At 39.1% G+C, this 20534-nt stretch overlaps 2 protein-coding genes across 2 annotated transcripts in view; both read right to left on the bottom strand.

Moving 5' to 3' along the window:
* Positions 1–384: 384 nt before the first annotated feature.
* Positions 385–9751, bottom strand: LOC105925241 (acidic repeat-containing protein). The gene is made up of 6 exons (XM_012860981.3): positions 8624–9751; positions 4853–4956; positions 4674–4742; positions 2085–2136; positions 1308–1344; positions 385–974 (listed from the first exon to the last, which is right to left on the bottom strand). Exons 1-6 carry the CDS (start codon positions 9267–9269, stop codon positions 935–937), a joined length of 948 nt encoding a protein of 315 aa, XP_012716435.2. The 5' UTR covers positions 9270–9751; the 3' UTR covers positions 385–934.
* Positions 9752–14981: 5230 nt separating this feature from the next.
* The window catches only part of LOC105925258 (transient receptor potential cation channel subfamily M member 4), a 61474-nt gene continuing 55921 nt past the window's right edge, over positions 14982–20534 (bottom strand). The window contains exons 25-28 of the mRNA XM_012861006.3: positions 18898–19030; positions 17964–18036; positions 17613–17706; positions 14982–17230 (exon numbers count right to left, since the gene is read on the bottom strand). Coding sequence (XP_012716460.2) covers positions 17205–17230; positions 17613–17706; positions 17964–18036; positions 18898–19030 — 326 coding nt within the window. The 3' untranslated portion in view covers positions 14982–17204. The remainder of the gene's footprint in view (positions 17231–17612; positions 17707–17963; positions 18037–18897; positions 19031–20534) is intronic.

The raw sequence follows: 20534 nt of genomic DNA, 5'->3' as shown, positions 1-20534 counted from the left end.
CTGTTTCTGGCCTCGGAGGATTGTTAGAGAACACCAGAGAACAACCAGCATCATGGAGACCAGGGAACTCAGCACATTCAGCAGGGAGAGGTCCACCCCAGTCTCAGGTGATTGTATCTCTGGCCTTAAACAGTCAGGGATACAATGGGATGGTAGAGTTCAAAGCAGATTCATGTTCTAGGGTGGCTCAGTCAAAGTCCAGACCTAAACTCAAATGAGAATCTGCGGCAAAACCTGAAATCTGATCTTCACACAACTTTCCCCACACAATCTGATTGAGTTTGAGTTATCTTGTGAGGTAGAATTGGCAAATATCTGAGTGTGTAGATATTGAAAACTACTGGAGACATGCTCCAAAAAAAAAAAAAAACCTGCAGATGGAACCGTAGGGAAAAGTTCACTTTTTATTTGTACAAACTTTTTAAACAACCACAATTTTCCGTCCACTACCCAATTATATTCCTCCTCGTGTTGATCATCATGTAAAATCAAATACATTAGTTTGTGGGTTTAATTTGAGAAACAAAAGACAAAATGTGAAAGCGTTTACAGGTTATAAATAGATCTCCAAGGAACTATGTTCTCTTCAGCATGTTAAATCCTTTCACTGAATAATATGTGACTCAGTGATCATGGCAACACAAAGGTTGTATTTGTTGATGTTATTTGTAAATTTGTGATTCATGCTAATAAATGTATTGTGAATTGGTGCTATTGATTTGATATGAATCATATCTCCTTTTTTGTTTAGCATAATCATGTACAAATTTAATGGTAATATGTTAAAAGGATAACATGTCAGGTAACAGCAATAACAGCATACATTATTGCCTCTCGCTCAGTCATTATTAGTCAAATGCGTTGGGTACTCGAGGAAAACAAATGAAGGTGAAATGTGTTAGTTTGGCCACATGGTGGCAACGTATTGTTGGATTTAGTTGTCATCATCAGCATCAAAGACATCAGCGACAGTCCTGCGGGTACAGAGGTGAGAGTTTATGGGCTGCAGGTCATAGATGTTCCATCAGAATTTGGTTGTGTTTCCAGTAAGAGTAAAAAGGAAGCAATCCCTCTTTTCATTCTCAGGTTTTTATGTAGTCAGAATTTCTGGGCTGCATGTCATTTTTCCCAGACGTTTTCAATTTGGAATAACAAATGGAAATAATAATAACAAAACAAATAACATATTGGAATATTTTGTGTGTGCATTTGTTCACATGGGGCTTGGTCTTGATAATATAGCCTTTCATTACAACCTAGAATTGGTGTAGAGGGAGTACTTTCTTTCTTCTGTGAGTAAGGCTTACTTGTAGATTGATCCAGTTACTTCATCAACAAATCCTCCTGGAGGAAGAAAGGACAAAGCAAAGAGAAGTGAAGCACCCACAGCAAAGCTAATAATTCTGATTCTGATGTGCTCCACCCTGGTGTTACAGTCTAACATTTTACGGCACCATCATCTGCATGAATGTCATATTCATTTTCTATGTGCAATGATTCATTCCCCCACCGGAATAAATGTACAACAATGAATTTTAATTCATGTTGAAGACAGGAACATGCTGAGAATGTATGAACTTGGTTAAAAGGTGTGTCTATACCAAGAAACCATTCGTTTAAATTGATTCTAACAATTCTGATAAGAAGGGTGCTCAAATATCCAGCCAGAGTGAATCCACAATCTTGCTCATAGCTATGAAAAGACTGTGGTTTTTCTGCTACTTGCCAACAGACATTTGTCCAATAATTACAAGGGTGTACATTTATTCAGCCTGCTTGTAAAAACATCAAAGTGTATCAATTAAATTCTAACTTGATTTTAAAAATGCATCAAGTTGAGAGTGGTTCATACTAATCTAAAACAAAAAGCAAAAAGGAAGTTCATGTGAAATTTGTCCCGATCATAAATGGCCTTCAGCACCACCTTTGACTTAATGCATAATATTTGATCTGATATTGTTTTTCAAGAGGCTTTACCTATGGAATCAAATTAATATTTTTCCAATGTCGTGGATTTTCTTTTTTTTTTTTTTTTACATAAAATAAGCAGAAAACAAATAACTTCCCTTTAAAGTGATACTCACCAGGCTTGCAAACCGTTTCACAAAGAGGACACACGTTGCAATAAGTGCACATCTGTGGACAAAGACACCAGACAGGTGAACGAACGCGCAGTGGCAAGCGGTTGTTACTGAATCATCTGCGGGTTGACGCAGGCATTCAATCTGTCTCTGGTGTCTTTTGTGCTCCTCCTAATCTGCCTCTGTTATGAAACTATTGTATTGATGTATTGAAATCTGTAGAACATTCAGCACTAAAAGCAAATATGAATACCTGTACACCGTGATGTACAGTGAACTGCAAAAGCAAAAATAGCCCATGGACATTTCACATTTTGTTATGCTGCAACAAACTTTAATTTTAAAGGTATTTTAGGTGATAGACCAACACAAAGTAGTGCACGATTGTAAAGTGTCACAAAGACAATATTTTACAAATAAAGGTCTAGAGGTGTGGCTATGGGGTAAGATAACTGTCAATATAAAGCTATGCGTTGGTCTATGAATATGTAAATATAAGTCGATAAATGTGAATAAATTTAAGATTTGTATTTGGTTCTGGTTGTCAACTCATTGATATATGTGTGACATCACATGTTTCATCTGGTGAGAATACTAGTAACAAAAACACAAGTACAAATCACAGAATTACAAGTACGAATCTACAACCCCTGATGAAGTTATTACATACCTTACTAGATGGTGGAAGTAATGACATGTGACAACAAATATTTCATCTCTGAGGATCATAGACATTATATAGGTAGACCCCCATGGACTGGCAAACGTTTCAGCATGACCGCCATTTTGGATGGGTCTTTCACATGACCCCAGTGCATTTATTTGTACTGATGAACCAGTTTGCCCAACTAAAATAAATCATAACTCCTTGAATTTTTACCTGATTGTCACACGGTTTGGTTTGTTACAAACGGCAGAGATGTGGTTATGACACAGGATGCTGTTACACATAAAAAAAACATGTTTTAATTCTGAAATACATTGTTTAAACAATGTATTTTATAAATGCTCTTTAACAGACATGTGGCATATTAGTCTATAATGTGTGATTTCATACTGAAATACTTTTTATGCTATTTTACAAAGACAGACATGTTGTAGGGCATATTAAATATGTAAACAAATACGGGCTTTCATGCTGAAATACTTTTTATGATCTTTAACAAAGAGACGTGGTATTACAAAACAATACATGTATAAATTAATACATTTTATATTTTAATAAAGAAACAAGTTGGATTGTTTGCTTAAATTTATTTCACTCTCTTTCACATGTACAAACCTGAGCTTTCTCTATACACCGACAATATTTTCTTCATATTTCTGCGTGATATGCATACCCACAGTGTTTTTACACATCTGGAAAACTGTTCTTTAAAATTTCCAGTTTCATGTCTTACACTACCCTGCTTGCAACTAGGGCTGGAGCTTCAGACCCTTGAAAAAGAACTGTTTTGCACAGCTTCTTGTATGTGTTTGTACTCTGTAACTCCAGGGAAAATAATTTTGGCAACGTGATTCAGTCTTTTTTTGTGAAATAAGGCGATAACAGATTAGTAAGCATAAAATTATAGTCAATCTGTGGGAACCTATCCAATATGGCGATGACACTGGATGTGCTCCAACACGTAATGAGGTGCCTACGTACATAATGTCTATGTGTGAGAATGCTGTTTTCTTCTTCTCCTCTCTTCTTCTTGTTTAATGGCTATTGGTGAAAAACATTCAAGTGCATTACGGCCACCAACAGGTAAGGAGTGTAAAACAGCTTCTTTCGGATTTGTAGATTTGTACTTGTAAATTTGATTTGTGATTGTAACTTGTGCTTCATGCTAGTAAATTTATGATTTGTACTCGTAAATTTGTGATCTGTAATCGTAAATTTGTGTTTTTTACTTGTACTGTTGCAAAGTTGCATCTCTGTTATTTGTATTTGTAACTTCTAAACTTGTAGTCTCACAGATGAAACATGTGATGTAATTTATATCTATGAGTTGATAGCCAAGAACAAACATAAATTTTAATTTTGTTCACATTTACAAATTCAGATACCTACGCTTATGTTTATATTGACAGTTATATTACCCCATATATATGGCAGGAGTCTGTTTTCAACTCCTTTCCCTCAACAACCAGTGCAACTAACACCTTTAAGAACTCTCCTAATTAGTCTATTAAACTATGAAGGTTTAATTGCACACTTATCAGAGTGCTAAAACATTACAAAACCTTAAATTCGGTCTTTTACCTTCACAGTTCTGTACTACATTCTGTTGGACTATCTAATGCAATCCTGTTGAAATGCGCTGAGCTTTGTAGCTGTAAAGTGATATTTTAAAAAGTTTAAGGGAAATAACCACCTTGTGTAAGCCACTGTAAATCTAATATGTTCAACATGTTAGAAAGTGCTATGAAAATTGTATATTCATGTGTTTGTTGTCAGTTTCTGCTTGATTGTGCCTACTGTAAGATTTTATTAAAAACTGAATTGGAATATGCGATATTCTAGGTGTAAATGCAAATGTGATTTCTGAGCTTTTGAAAAACCAAAGGTCACAGCCACAGGTCAAAGGTCCCACCCCTGACTCCTACCTTGCAGTCGTCACAGTGATCAGACTTGTCTCCTTCTTCACAAGGACATTTATCACAGCTGTCACAGTGCTGGAAGGCAGATCAGCAGTTAGGAAGAAATCTCCACAGAAATCTCAGCTGTAGAGCTGCAGACAAGCATCCTAAATTCCACAACAGAGATTCTGGTCATGTGGACATACCTCACAGAATTCACAATATGCGCACAGAGAGCCTTTGTGATAAGCATGCTCATCATCATCATCATCATCATCGTCGTCATCATCGTCATCATCATCATCATCATCTGAAAACAAAAAAAATAAACATTTGACAGCAAATGTGTAAAAAAGAAAAGAACTTATGTCAGGACCTATGCACTCATAAAAAATCACTAATTTTCAACATGGAGGTGTGATCTATTGTGGGTATGAAGATTTATTTGAGCTATTCTTTTAATGTAGTTGAGTAAAGGAATATTATACGTATTAACTTCACTTATTTAAAAAAAAACTGGATACATATGCTCAAATAGATTTTATTTGTCTGAAAAATGTTGATACTGGCTCAAATATATAAATGCCCACCAACATTTGCTTTAATGATCCTCAGCTAAATGCAGAGAAACCCCTTCTTTTTGTAATCACACTTTAGCTTGATATTTTACCATTCTTCCTATAACAAATGATAGAACTAATTGAAATTGGTTGGTTTCCTCCCAAAGACTTGACTTTTGAATAGTCCACACATTTTTAACAGACCAGAGGCCTGAACCATTCCAGAAGCTTCATGTTAGCCCGCTTTGTCTATTCCCAAACAAATTGGAAAACCAAAGTGTCCAAGGTTCAGCCATCTACCTGTTGAATTGAGGCCAAGGTGAAGGTGTGAGAGCCGATATTCTTGCTTATTCCACACACTGTGTGCAGTGCACCCTTCCCACTAACACGGACAGTAAATCAGGACCATATCATCATGTAGCGTTCGTTGTCTTAAAGGCTTCACCTTGACTACTACAACAATCTTCTTGTCATTTTGACCAAATAGCACCATTTTTGTCCCATCTGACCTTTTCTTCAGAAGACATTTGGCTTGTCAACGTGAGCGTCCGGACAATTCCTTAAGGTGTCGATTCTGATGAAGGCGCTTCTTCCTTTGACAGCACCGTCTCACTCCACGTTAATGTAAAATTTCACTTCAGCATTGACAGTGTCAGGTGTTCCAGAAATTTCCAGTTTATGACCAGCCTGCCTGTTGGTGGTTCATCGGTTATTCTTTAACGTCCTGGCCAATGTCTTTTCATTTGAGGGTGACAGTTTGAGTCAGATCATTAAAAGTAGGATACAGTTATGTTGTTTCAATAGGATGGAGATCCTCAAAAAAACAAACAAAAATAATGGTTTGGAAACAGATTTTACAAGCATCTGGAATGATCTTGACCTAAAGTCTACTAAAAGTGTTTGGGCTATGCTTTATTTAAGCTTCAAAAAGGTCTCCCATTCTGAAATTGAAACATGTGCAGCCATGTCTTGTTTTCAAAACTACCTGCAGCTGTGTGTTCCACCCCGGTAAAAGAACGTTCCAAATACCCATCATCCAATGCCCAAGATCGCTATAACAATGATGACTGTAGCCACCAAGGCGATACAGAGTTTAAGGTGTTTACATGTCACAAACAGCTTCTACTTTCTTAAATGTTGAATTACTCAGTATCAAGTCTCTACAGGGTTAAAAAAAAATGAATTTCTAACCACACAAACAGGGCATTTTAGTACAGGTACCAATTCTGAAGTGATGAATGATGGTGTGTGCAGTTCTGCTTACTGTGTAGATTTGTTTAAGCACAGAGAGGGAACCTACACTGCAAAAAAGGAACTCAAAGTAAGAAACAATTTTCTTGAAATAGTTGTTCTTGATTTAAGCAGGTAAATAAGATTATCTGCCAATAGAATGAATATTTTGACCCCTAACATCAGATAATTAGATATACTCCACCTGAAATAAGATGATGGAGACGAGCTGTTCCTATTTTAAGTGGAAAAATCGTATTCCATTGGCAGATCATTAAAACCTACCTGCTCAAATCAAGGACATTCATTTAAAGAAAATTTTATCTACTTTTAGTTAAATTTTTTTGCAGTGAATAAAGACTGTTTTGTTCTGTTTGACCAAGTGTTTAGCAGTTTCTGCAGTCATTCCTTATTATCAACATCCAACTGACATTGAGCTCCCTCCAACATCTGTGTTTCCACTAGGCTTAGAAAAGCTGTGCTGTCCAAAACGATGCACGTGCAGCTCATACAGATAATTGTCAAAACAGATACTCACTGACTCGGGTGTCCGGGGTCCGTGGGCCCGTTCCTCACACAGACATCACTAAACAGAATTGTGTGCAGATCTGGGATGAATCATGCTCTCCATGCAGCTGTGCAGCCCAAATTCAAAGCCCCCTCCCCTGGGTAACAGATTTGCGCTGAAGCGGTTTGTGATCATTTTATTTATTGAATGGATGAAAGCAGGGTTAAAGAAACGTCATATGACAGTCATGTTTTCCACATGATATTTCACAAATCACAGTTTTTTTTACCAAACAACAAGAGAAAAAGCAGACAACCCTGACATCTCTTTACAATTTGATAAAAAAAGAACAGTTGTTTCTCTCTTTTCCCAAACACTCGTTCCCTGAAAAATCATCAGCAAACATACTGAGGTAACATTTTACAACAGATAAATTCAGAAGCTGAGCTCACTTGTCCCTAATATTTGGATTCAGATAAATCTATGTTAAATGTTCTTCTAATAGCAAGGGGTTAAAAAAACATGATACTGAAAAAAATGATAGCTGAAATGTGCATTGAAAGCCTTGATTCTGAAAATCAGCATTTCAGAAAATGAAATGAGGCACGCCATAACAGTGAACACAGACACATGAGCAAAAGTTCTTGTTCCTGTTCTTAGCAGTTTCACATGTACATACAGCAGAGTTCAAAATAGATTTCAGTGCATTACACGCCTCCTTAACGGTCAGCGGCATAAATGCCCCACAGAGAAAGAAAGAGACCACGAGATATGGGGAAAGAGAGAAACTTCAAAATCTGTCGATAATTAAAACTTGTAAATAAATGAATTTAGTTGATGGCCCTCCTGCACCTCCCCTCGCGCTTTATTCTCCCTCTGTCTGTATGTCTGCCGCCCCTCCCCCATCGCACTCCCAATATCACTGTCTCTCTTTCTTTCTCTGCAGGTTCACATAAAGATACATGTCAGTCTGATCCAAAACAAAAGAGAAAGGAAGATCCCAGTGGATGAACCATGTTTTCAAATGAAACACAAATCAAAAGATCTCAGACTAGTGACCCCAATGACTGAATTCCAAGACGGGCTTGGCTTGTGTGGAATTGGTTTTTTGGTTCTTTCTCTCTCTCTCAAATCATTGCTTCTGCAGTCCCCAAGTTCATATCTAGCGTACTGTACGAAGGACCTCGGACAGTTGGACTTCAGATGGGCCAGTTCAATTTCCCCAGACTGCTCATAACTCTAGTTAAGCAGGGAAAAAGAACAGAATGTCAGAGACAGCAAAGGAAAATGGACAGCTGAAAGGGGTGGAGGAGGGACTGATTACCAATGAGCTCTGATACATGAGATAAGACACATTATCAAAGAGATGATGAGGTTGTAGGGATGTTATGGAAAGGGGAGTGGCTAATGCTGCTCTTAGCCACTCCCCTTTTGCTATCAGTCCTTGAGCATACTGACAGTTGTACATGATCACATCACTGACTAATACCAGCGATTGCTGACATTTGAACCTTCAAAGTCAATGCATGTATCAAAATCTGCGACTTGAAAAGCCAGTCAAAGCCTAGCTATGACTAAAATTCAGAAGTCAGCAGTGGCTGATAGATCAAAGGGGTTGCATGTAAGCCGAAACACAAAGGCATGTGACAACACAAACAGCTGCATCTATACAGACTGACCTTCATGATCGTCGTCGTCATCGTCGTCATCATCATCATCATCGTCGTCATCATCATCATCGTCATCATCGTCGTCGTCGTCATCATCGTCGTCGTCATCATCGTCATCGTCATCATCATCGTCGTCATCATCGTCGTCATCGTCGTCATCATCATCGTCATCATCGTCGTCGTCATCATCGTCATCGTCATCATCGTCGTCATCGTCATCGTCGTCATCGTCGTCATCATCGTCATCATCGTCATCATCATCGTCATCATCATCGTCGTCGTCGTCATCATCGTCGTCATCATCGTCGTCATCATCGTCGTCATCATCATCATCATCGTCGTCATCATCATCGTCATCATCATCATCGTCATCATCATCATCATCATCATCGTCGTCGTCGTCATCGTCATCATCATCATCATCATCATCATCGTCATCATCATCATCATCGTCGTCATCATCGTCGTCATCATCATCATCATCATCATCATCGTCGTCATCATCATCGTCGTCGTCATCATCATCATCAGCCATCAGACCCTCCTCAGAGTGGAATGGCAGATCTTGGGCCTTTGCGGAGGGTGCCAGTGGGGTGTGGAAGGAGCAGAGCAGTGCAAGCAGCATTGCAAGAATCAAACTTCTTAACGAGGCCATGTTGGCAGTCAAGATTGAGTCAACTAGGGTGAAAATAACCTGGAATCACTGCAGGAGTCCAGCACTGCAGCTTTTGTACCAATCTGCCCACTACACACACGGCCTGAAGGATTCAACCCCACTCAGAGTTAAACAGTTATACACTAAGACAGTCGAAAATGGACCCAAGTAATGACCATCCAACAGGCAAGGTCCTGTCCACAGATGACAGTCCAAGTTGAGACCTAGATACTTGCTCCAACGTCCTGGAAAGAATATCCCAGAGAAAGCAGGTGGCAGAGGCCGCTTTAAGACACGCTGTCTTTTAGTCCAGTGTAGCACGTAAGGCAAGTAAAGACTGCTGTAATACTCTGAGTGGAGAGCCGTCAGTAACTGGTCGATGTTGGAGGCACAGACAGGACTAATGCGAGAGCGACAGAAAAAGAAGTAAGCTGAGTCGAAGGGGGGCAGTCAGACTGACTGACAGGGGCAAATGCTGGTGGGCTGGCCTGTGCTATCCATAAGTAAAGATACCAGAAGGGGGAGTGGTTGAAGGGGGGCAAAAGGAATAAGTTGAGCACACTTGGTTTTTAATCAAGATGAAACGTTCAGGTTTTACTGAAGAGAAGTTGCATTATGAAAATAGGTTTAGATGAAGATCACCATGCTTTACGAGTGAGCATTACCAGTTTAGACCTTAGGGTGGAAGGATTAAGGAAAATGCCATTTTATATTTGACAAGCTTATATTTTGCATGTCCATGACCTCCAACAACTTATGTTTGTAAAAATATCGGGAAGGAGAATGTCATTGTCTGGCATCCTTGTTGTGTTCATGGTTTAGGTGTCTCTAGGAGTTCATGTTAGAGTTTTGCGACAATTTTTTGAGACCCAACATTGACGATCTTAAGGAACCCTTAACTTCTGTGCCTACTTGACAGCATTACTTTAAAGGTAACCTTTCGGTCAAAGTAACCTTGGGATTTCTAGTGTGTTCCACTGGAGATGATCAAGGTTTCAAGAGGCTGGATGCCAACAGCAGTGGAGTCAAACAGAAATGTTGTGTATGTTTAGTCCATGATCATTCATGTTATTTCATAAAGGTTGCCCTATTGCCTGAAACAGCAATCCATTACTAAATCTCATCAGTGTTCTATATAGGAGCCTTAATACAACTTGATTCCTAGAGCCACAGGCCAGAGCCATATTACTATCTATTGGGTAGACAGCCATAAGCACAACCATGGTCCCTAAGGGGATAAATCCATGTGCTTTTAATGACTCTGGGACCTTTCGTTACCCTGGCTAAATCATAACGTTGTTGTGTAATGTTATCATGGAGTGTAATGAACATTTCAGCATTTTGGCACTACCACTGAAGCCTGACACTGTCAGCCTAAATAGATCTTAAGAATTCAGTTTATAGAATAGGGCATGGTGACATTTACTAAACCTTATTTAATAAATGTCTCACAAATTTAGTATTTCAGAATCTGCTGACAAAGACAAAGCATATGCACCACTAAGCTCCTTGGCCAAGGAAAGACGCTGATCTGCAACTCATCTCCTTTTTTCCCTCCACCCCAACATGCTATCCCCAAAATAGAGTGATTTGTAAAGGGAGGAGTTGAAAACTGCTCTATTTAAAACCCCACACTGTCAGAGTCAGTGTAATATGAGCCTGCCTGGGTCTGTCCGACAGAGCAACGCGGTTTTACCAGCCCTCTGCCAATGCTCACCTCCACATGCAGGAAAAAAAAGGCTGGTGACAGGAATATCTGAGACTCCTCTTTATGCTTAACAAGAATTAAGAAATATCACTTTCCACTGTGTTTCCACAGCTCCCCAAGGGCGATGGGATAAAAGTAGAGAACAAATTTCGTTGTAATGTATGTTTCAATGTATGTTTCAATGACAATAAAGATGATATTACTATTACTATTATTACTATTATGTTTGCTGATTTTTTTTTTAACAGTGATACGGAAGGAAAAGTTTTTATATGTATTTGTCTCATAATAACAATGAAGCAAAACCAAAAAGATATATATATATATATATATATATATATATATATATATATATATATATATATATATATATATATATATATATATATATATATATATTGTAATGCCTTGTGTTCAATTTATCGCTTGTCAGAAATAATTAGGCAGAGGTAAGCTTATGATCCACAAAGAAGAAGTGACTTTTATGCTAAGATAAAACTAATTTTAAGGTTCTACGACAGCATGTCAGTGTCAAAATGTCATGAACAAAGCTTGTCAGACATAAACTTGTGTAACTGAGTAATTAGCAATGCCTACTTATGCTGGCCCTGTGCCAATTTCAGTCAGCAATTCAGTTCAGCTGTACGAACTGTTTCGTGTTTTTAGGTGTACAATCTTTGATGCCACCTCCGTACATTGAAGATTTTAAAGGTGAAATGTTAGCAGCATGAAACAGCTGAGTTGGATCAGCTTGAGGGGAGAATGAGAGAGGAGATCAGGTCAAGATGAAGACTGCAAAGTGGCTGAAAATGGAGAAGAGCTGAGACATGCCAAAGACATTTCTTCTTCCTTAGTTTGGACCAGTAGTCTGCTCACTCTGACCCACAAGGCCTATTTAGTTAACTGTATATTCTGCCTTACAGCTGCTAATGAAAAGCTTTCAGCCATAATCCGATTAGAATGTCAAGTGACATATATCAGGATGTTTGGCTTATCTATATGAACTATATGCACACTTCAAGCGTCCTAGGATGTGCTGTTGGTGCATTTAACTATGTGAAAACATTTTTGTGTCTGTGTAAATCTGTGTGAATTCTGAGCTGGAGTCTCAAAAATGTCACCGTGGTAACATAATGTCAATAAACTTTCTTGATTCTTGATGAAAAAACATTTTGGTGAAGTGGAAAAAGAAGAGAACAATCCCACAAAATGTGAATATGTCTTTTTTTAAAACAGAAGTTTTGAAAGGGCATGCTGAGGCAAAGAGGTGACAGTGAGTGCCCTTCATTGGTCTCTATTCAATCAAATAGATTTAAATTCCTCATCAGGATTCATTTCCCTCTCCAAGTTGAATCCAGTGCCAACATCATCCCAAGCACTCTCCATGTAAGGGACTGTCTAAAGAAGGAAATCACTTTCCAAGATAGAGTTACCCAATGGGTGTGGTGTTTGTCTCTATGTGTGTAGGGGGGTGGGTGGATAGCAACAAGCAAGGCATGGCTGAAGCTGATTTTTACAAGAGTGTACTTAACAATAAATCGTTAACCTCCTGTTGGTTTATAAAAAATTATGGCCGTCTTTGTAGTTTTTACATCATCGGGACTTCAGTTTGTTGCAGTGTTATCAAAAACTAGCTCTCTCCCAATGTAAAAGGTTGTATCTATTTATAGTAGCCATGTTGGGCTTATTTGCTTTTGTGTGACAGTGTTTAGTTTATTCCAAGTAATTTCTTTTGCAAAGCAACTTCTCCTAAATTTCCTGATTTTCTTTATAGTACCTGGCAAAAGATGTTTATACTTTTCTCAATTTGTCATATTACCACCATGTTTTTTAATTGAAAGGTTGAAGAACATCGATTTATGGCTAATCTTACTTTTTACAAACAAATCTTTGTGGTGAACATTTGTATTTCGCCCCCTTGAGTAAACACTTCAGAGAACCTCCTAAAACTCAAGCCTTGGCATGTCTCTTCCAGCTTTGCACATATACAAACTACATTTTTTGTAAATTCTTTGGAATCGGAATCAGCTTCATTTGTTGTCCAAAATGGAGCAAACAAACACACGCACGCACGCAAAAACACGCACCCTTCACGGGCGACAATACCTAGACCCAAATCTTTTAGATCAACACATCCTGAACCTTCTGGATATTAATTTAAGGAGGAATGATTCTGAATTTAATGGTCAATTCTTCCTCCAAATAAAATGCACAGCTATGGGCAAAAAAATTGCACCAGCTTATGCCAATAATTTCATGGCTCAATGGAGACTGGAGCTCTAAATAGATGCCTGATAAAACCTTTACATTTTTTTTTTAGATATTTAGAAGACATTTGGAAAGTTTGTACCCAATCAGAAGAAGATTTTAAAACCTTGTTTGAGACCCTAAATACCCACATTACCTCCATCAAACTCAAGTTTAATGTTGATCATTAATCTATTGATTATTTTTTTTTAGATACAACATATAAAGGGCAATTAAACCAACAATTTATATATAAAAGTTAATTTCAAACCCACATACTCATGCCCTTCTATATAAGACCAGTTTTCATCCTAAGCACACTTATACAGGTCTAATGAAGTCCCACCTGCCCAGATGCCATCAAATCTGCACCCAAAAGGCTGATTTTGTGGAAGCCACTAAGATTTTATTTAAAGCCCTGAGTCGCAGGGGCTACTCCCACTCCTTTCTCATGTTGTGCAATCAGCCATGGGGATAAATCAGACTAAGTTTAACTAACTTTAAGCAGCATGCAGTGCCTTCCTCTGTGGAGAATCCGACGGGTTCAGAGAACCGTCACACATGCAGGCAGAATTGAAGCTAAGTGCACCCCTGCCCTTTTACGACATCGGAAAAAGAACTGACACAATATTTGTTGAACACTGTATTGAACATGGTTGGCATTCTGTTAAAGCGCTTGTGTTGGAAAGCAATATTTATTGGAGCACTGCTCAGAGAAGAAGAGCAGAATAAATTTGGATTTCCCAGCTTGAAACCAGGGCTCCTCTGGGTTTAAATGAGTGTTGAGGACGGGGACTCCTACAGTAGGAGTGCCAGTGCACAGAAAGGTTCTGCCACCTTTCTTTTTCTTTATAATCCCTAACCTTTACGGATTTATAACTAACTCTAACCCTAAGGTGTAAAAGCCTCAACCTAATTGATACCTTAGTCCTGAACCTAATCCCAGAAAAAAGTCAGGACCGGTTTTCGTTCCTCACTTTACATCAAAGTCCTCACTTTACTAGTAAAATTAGCTAAAGATTGTCTTGCTCAGCTACAAGTACAACAACACACACACACCCTGTCAGACCCGCACAGTAACCCCCCCCCCTCCTTTCAGAGTCCATTCCTCTCTAGTCACTGCAGTCCAGCGTGGTAAAATTGTTTTGTCCCAAGATTTAAACAGTCCTTACAGCCTGAAGGCTGTTTTTAGGAGGCAGTTAATATACTTTGTTTATTTACAACCATGCCACATTGCTTAATATCTGGTTTAGTATGATTTGCCTTGGTGTAATTATCGCATGAAGATTAATACCACATCCCCCTCCCACACATCCCTTCCTATAATTAACATGGTTTGGCTATTAGCACGTGATATAAGCACTGTTGTGCTTATTTTATACATGCAAATTGTTTTGCTCCTAGTTTGGAGATCAGCTTTGTACACTAAGTTGTTGTTTTAATAGGTACAAACCTTTTGAAGATCAGGTCCTATGGATTAAAAAGGCCATGAATATGTTCCAAGTGAGAGTGCCAAGTGTTGAAATAAACCACAACATCATCCAAGTAAACTGTACATCCTTCCAGATCGCCCAGAACTTTGGTCATTAGCCTCTGAAATGTAGCTGGAGCTTTTCGCAAACCAAAGGCCATGACCTTGTAGGAATACTAACCATTTTCACTGTTTCAAGTACAGATGGAGGCCATTTCCAGCAATTTAAGCTTTCAGTCCACTTAAGATACATAAGAAAATATCCAATACCAAGTTCTCCTTAAGGTCAAATGAAATGTTGTTTATTGCTAATTTGTTTGGAGAAGAAGAGGGGATGGAGCAAAAACAATATGTATCCCTTTGGTGAAAGCAAACATAAATACAATGAGAAATATAGAACAAAGGTCTCGAGTCTTAATGCAGTATGCCATCAGCCATCTGCTACTAGTAGTTCTACACAGAAGTTCTTCTGTTCCTCATTGCCCCCCAGGCTGACTCTGCCCTGTCAAAGTTGAAGTCATCAACACTGGGGCCATCTATGCTGATCGTCAACAGGGCGTCCAGTGTCTTGTTTATCATCCGACTCCTCAGTCTGGTCTTCACCCACCTTCAGCGTGCTGAAGGATCTCTCACTGTCAGCAGTGCTGACTGGGATGACCATCAGCACTGAGGGCCTCATGTTGGGGCCCAACTCTGCCATGGTGGCTTCTGTCAGGAGGAGTTTGACCAGCTGCTCCTGAGATAACTGGTCCTTGTTCTGCCTCATGTACTCCCACATGCTGAACCACTCATCACAGATTGCATTAGAGTCAACAATTCCCCCGACTTCTCCACCGTAACGTGTCACAAGGCACTCGACCTCGGCAATATTTCTGGCACAAATGGAACCCCATACGGCAAAGCCATACTCCTCTAGCATGGACTGGTGCATCAGGGATGCTGGAGTCAAAACGTTCCTGCAGATTTTGCCACCGAATTTCTGAAAATTTGGCAGGAGATTCACACAAAACACGGTCAAAACAGTCAAATAAACGATGCACAGAACATTTATTGCAGACAAATCTGCCAAGGTGTGCTTTAAAACTACCAAAACCTTCCTGCTGCCTTCTCCCTGCTTAATCTCCTGTCCAGGTCAGCAGCTCGTCTTGAGATGTGGTCTCAAGACGATGTGGTCAGGTTAATAAAACAAGCGGGATTTTTTATTTTTTCCTACCAGAACGTTTAAACAAGGGAAAGAGCATTAAAAAACAAAAACTAAACGAGAATTACAGATCAAATACAATCTCAAGCCTTGAGCTTGTTTTCTATTCAAACAGTCAACCATGTCTGAACAAAAAAGGTTTATGGCAAATAAGAAATACTTTGGGATGTATTCAAGTGTATTATGATAAATCTTTGAGCAAAACACTTCAGTCATAAAAACTTTGCTAGATTCTGGACACCATCGGTTAGGGATAAAGGGTTTTTCGGCTAAATTAAGAGGCTCTCAATGATAATTTAAACAGCCTTGGAGAGGGGTTCTTGTTCTTCAAATGAAATTGTTTTTGTATTTATATTCACTCCTGTATTATGTCCTAAATATTATGGTGTCCTAGAACAAGCACTCCAGAGATACAATGTAAAATTCTTTCATGTTGAGATAGTGGAATGATATCTCTTCAAGTCATGTTAAATGACCTCTATTTTGGTAGAGAATGACAAAAACTGGAAGAAACATCTAACTTTCTATTTAAATCTCTGCTCTGTGGTTGGGTTATATCTTTGTTATAAGAAAAAAAAAAAAAAGAAATTAAAATAATGTGTGGTTAAAACAAATAGTCTAGTCAGGAATATGTCTATTTATATTTACTTAGAGATGACCAGAGGAGGAACTCAGAAAAAGGTCTCTGTCTAAAATATAACAGCAATAACAGGAATGAAATAGACGGCCCACATAGCTGTCCGATTTTGTTGTTACTCTTCTACACTCAGGGAAAACCCTGACAAATTCTGACAGCCCTGAGTGTGATGCTTAGGTACCATGCTGTCTCACAAGGCTAGAAAGGGCATCATATATTTTTGCAAGGCACTCTTTGGTAACATGGGGGCTAATGTGTCTATCCAATGACTTTGACTTTTAGATATTGGAAGATTTTATCTAAAAAAACAAACAAAAAATAGAAAAATAGAAATACAAAAACAGTAAAAGTTAGAAACATGCATGCTGATCTTTCCATGAAAAATAGGAAACAACGATTTTCTCATAAACACCTCATACAACAAAACCTGCCAGAATTGGAAACTATAAGTTCTTTAACATGATTGTCCTGAGTAAACGGCATTTAACAAAGTACATCATTGACCTGTGACTTTGGGTAACAAACCAGTTTTAGTGTCTTAGCAGATGTTTAAACTGAGCCACAGTGGTGGACAGGGTTAATAAGGGGTTGTTGTGTTCAGAGGTGGTCCACGGAATAGAAATGCTAATGACACAACAGTCACTGCATTGGCATTGGTTTGATCCTGAAGCTCAGCTTGGAGACAGTGGTGTAACATCTGCAACAAAATCCAAACATTAAGATTAAAAAAGGTAAGGAGATAAAACTTTAATTGTACAGAACTTCTCAAGGCCTAAATTAAAAAACGGCATACAAAAGAAAAACTAAAAACATTAAACACCCTAAATCTAAGCCAAAGCCATTTTATAAAGATGGGTTTTAAGTTACCTTTAAAAAGAACCTGAACAGTGTAATAAATGCTTGATTGTCAAAACTTGAATGCTGTTTTTATCAAATACACATAACTTCCCCACTGAGTTTTTTTCTACTCCAATATAAATCTAGATATGTTAGAAAAGCCCAGTTTAATGCTATGAAAAGTCATTGCATGTGTAATATTTGGAGAAAACACCCATGGCATTTTAATTCCTTCATATCACCTTTGTGGAGTGGAGGAGGCCGGCTGGTGCTGACCACGTTACTTTGAGACAGAGCTTCAGTCATCCAGGAGAGGGCGCTGCAGCAGTAGTCCAGCTGGGGGAGGGATGGATGCATGACAGAGATGATGAGTGCTGAACAGGCAGAACTAACAGCACACACACACACACACACACACACACACACACACACACACACACACACACACACACACCAAAAGACAAGTTCTAAAACAAGTTTTAACATCCTATCTGTGTGGGATTAGGATTAAATTATTTGATCAAGACCTGATAAACTGTGGAAACTCGTAATAGAGATAAAGGTATGCTATGTTTCCTTTAAGGTTTGCTGACCTGCGTCTCAAGTACACGCAGCCTTCGGTCGTGGTCTCTGATTTCTGCCATCTGCTTCAGAACACTGTCCACCCTGCAGAAACATGCACAGATATCATGTTCTTTATGTCGCCTCTGTTTCAGGACACGGGACAGATAAAAATCAGGAAAGTATTTATTATATTACAATTTTACATTGCACTTCAGGAATCAAGAATCTTTATTGTCACTACGTTAGCATAATGAAAATTTGACACAGAGGATGTTATTTTGTTTTCTCTTTTTCATCCATTTTTGTCACCTTTTCTCCCTTTCACCATTTGTCTCATCTTTGTCTCTTCCTTTTTCTCACTTCAATCTTCCGATTTTTGTGTCCATTGAATGTGAAATATTCCGAGAATAAAATCTAATAAGCTTTATGCATTTATAAATCAAGCAGAGCAGTAATGCCCCACTTGTGACAGTAAAATCTGTTTGACTCTCTTTGGGATTAAGACAGCAATTCTTAATGCTACATGCAGCTGCTGGAAAAGAGGCTGGTGCTGCGACTCTAGCTCATGACAGATCGGATCCACAAAGATGTGACACCACCTCCTGGGGTGTTGGCAATAGATCTAGTGTAATTGTCTCTGGTTGAGAACTTTATGAATATGTGGAATTTGGGGAGCACCGCTTTAATACAACATAAATAAAGTATTCAGCTACGGTCACGGCTGCCTATGTATAAAAAATACATAGTTCCTCCAGGGCTGCTTTAGCGTAGCTTTTGACTGTATGTAGGCTGCACTAATAATCACAGAGCTGTGTCCTCTAACGTGCTAAAATAGTCTGCACATAACACTCAGATATTCCAGATCAGGGGAGAAGACTAACTCATTCTCCAGGACTAACTTATTAAACTGAAATATCATCAAACTGATGGTCCGCTCATTCCTTTGGAAACTTTAATACTTACTTAACAGAAGTCCGCTGAAGTCGTACTGTGTCGCTCTCTCTCAGCTTTTTATTCTGAGCAGACAGGAGGTCCTCTTTCTGCACAGCCTCCCATGTATTCAGGCAGCTAGCCTTCCTGCCTTTCAGCTCCAAAACTGAGGATAAAAAGACATCAGTAAATGCATGGAGTTGGAAGCAAAAGCAGAGAAGCATATTTACTTTTATGTGAGTCACAAGCATCTGCAGAGATGACCTTAAGGAAGAAATGGCTGGAAGTTCTGGGTTCCAGCTGCTTTTCTACAGTACCTTAAAAATCTTTCACAGTCCTTAAACAGCATACAGCTCTGTGTATTTTCAGAACCTGAATCAGTTTTTTGTCAGGTATGTGTACACATATGAGGAATTGGACTCTGGCTTGTACAGTACTCAAGATCCTTACATATCCTTATGTATACAACAGCACAATAATGCAGTAATAACATTTGTTTTAGGTTGGCTGGTACTACACCGTCAAGACCAGGACCCTTTCTAAACCTTTGCCGCTGGAAGAGCGGCACGCATTCTCATCATAGATTATGGGTGCATGAGGTGGGTTGCAGAGGTGGGTGTGTGGTAGTTGGGGAAGTGACAGATGATGGCGCTGAAGCAGGGGAGACGTGTGAATGTGGGTTTTTCAAACCTACAACAAAAATCCTTTGGCCAGTCGTTAGGTACTAGCAGAGTTGGGGAATGGTCTCTCATAGTTAATAAGTGTCCACAGGCCTCTCCAGATTAATGCAGGGTTGCTTGCTGATTTTCCATGCTTTACAGTGTAGCACCTCTTTGATCTCTTTAGTCAGTGCATTTCTGGCCAAGTTGTAAAGGGCTCTGTTCTGACCTTAGGAGGCCTCGGCTTCGGTTTCACAAAGCTGGTTAACTTTTGCTGTGAACCAGGGTTTTTGTGTGTTGTATGTACGAAAGGTTTTAGTCTGCACAAACATGTCCCCACAAATACTGAGTTAAGATGCCACAGTGTCAGGTCAGTAGCCGGTCAGACGCCTTGAACTCCAGCTTTGATTTGTCGGTCCATCTTTTCACAATGTTAACTACGTCTTAAGATTTCAGTTTCTACTTGTATGTGATGAACCAGACAGTGGTCACAGTGGGCTGCCAGGGGACAGTGCAGTAGGCGTCCCATATAGTGGTCCAGTATGTTAGTGTCTCTGGTGGGAAACGTAATATGCTGCCTATACTTTGGAAGTTCATAGCTGAAATTTGCTCTGTTAAAGTCAGCAAGATCATAGAGAATGGAGTCTGGATGTTTTTTCTCCACATTAGTTATCTGGTTGGCCCAGTGTACTAACACATCCCTAACAGTGGCCTGAGGGTGGATGTAAACAGCGACCAGGTTAATTAGTAATGTCGTCTGTTTTGTTGTCCAGAGAGTACACGTTCATCAGATGGACAAATGGGAGTGTAGTATGAAAACCCCGTTGTCTCATCTTAACCAGCACACCTTAACTGGCTACCTGTACATTGCAGGAAATTTTCTTTTGGCTAATCGCTCTTTATTCTTGCTTTTGATTTACTCCAGCTTCATCTTCCTTCACAGGCCCCTAGATCAGCTGTCCAGCTGCTTTTAGTTGACCCAGAAACTAGGTGGAAACTTAGAGGTTATTA

The sequence above is a fragment of the Fundulus heteroclitus genome, chromosome 16 (genome assembly GCF_011125445.2).
Source record: "Fundulus heteroclitus isolate FHET01 chromosome 16, MU-UCD_Fhet_4.1, whole genome shotgun sequence".
Classification (NCBI taxonomy): domain Eukaryota; kingdom Metazoa; phylum Chordata; class Actinopteri; order Cyprinodontiformes; family Fundulidae; genus Fundulus; species Fundulus heteroclitus.
Note: the sequence above shows the minus strand (reverse complement) of the source record. Positions and strands in the feature narration are given on the sequence as shown.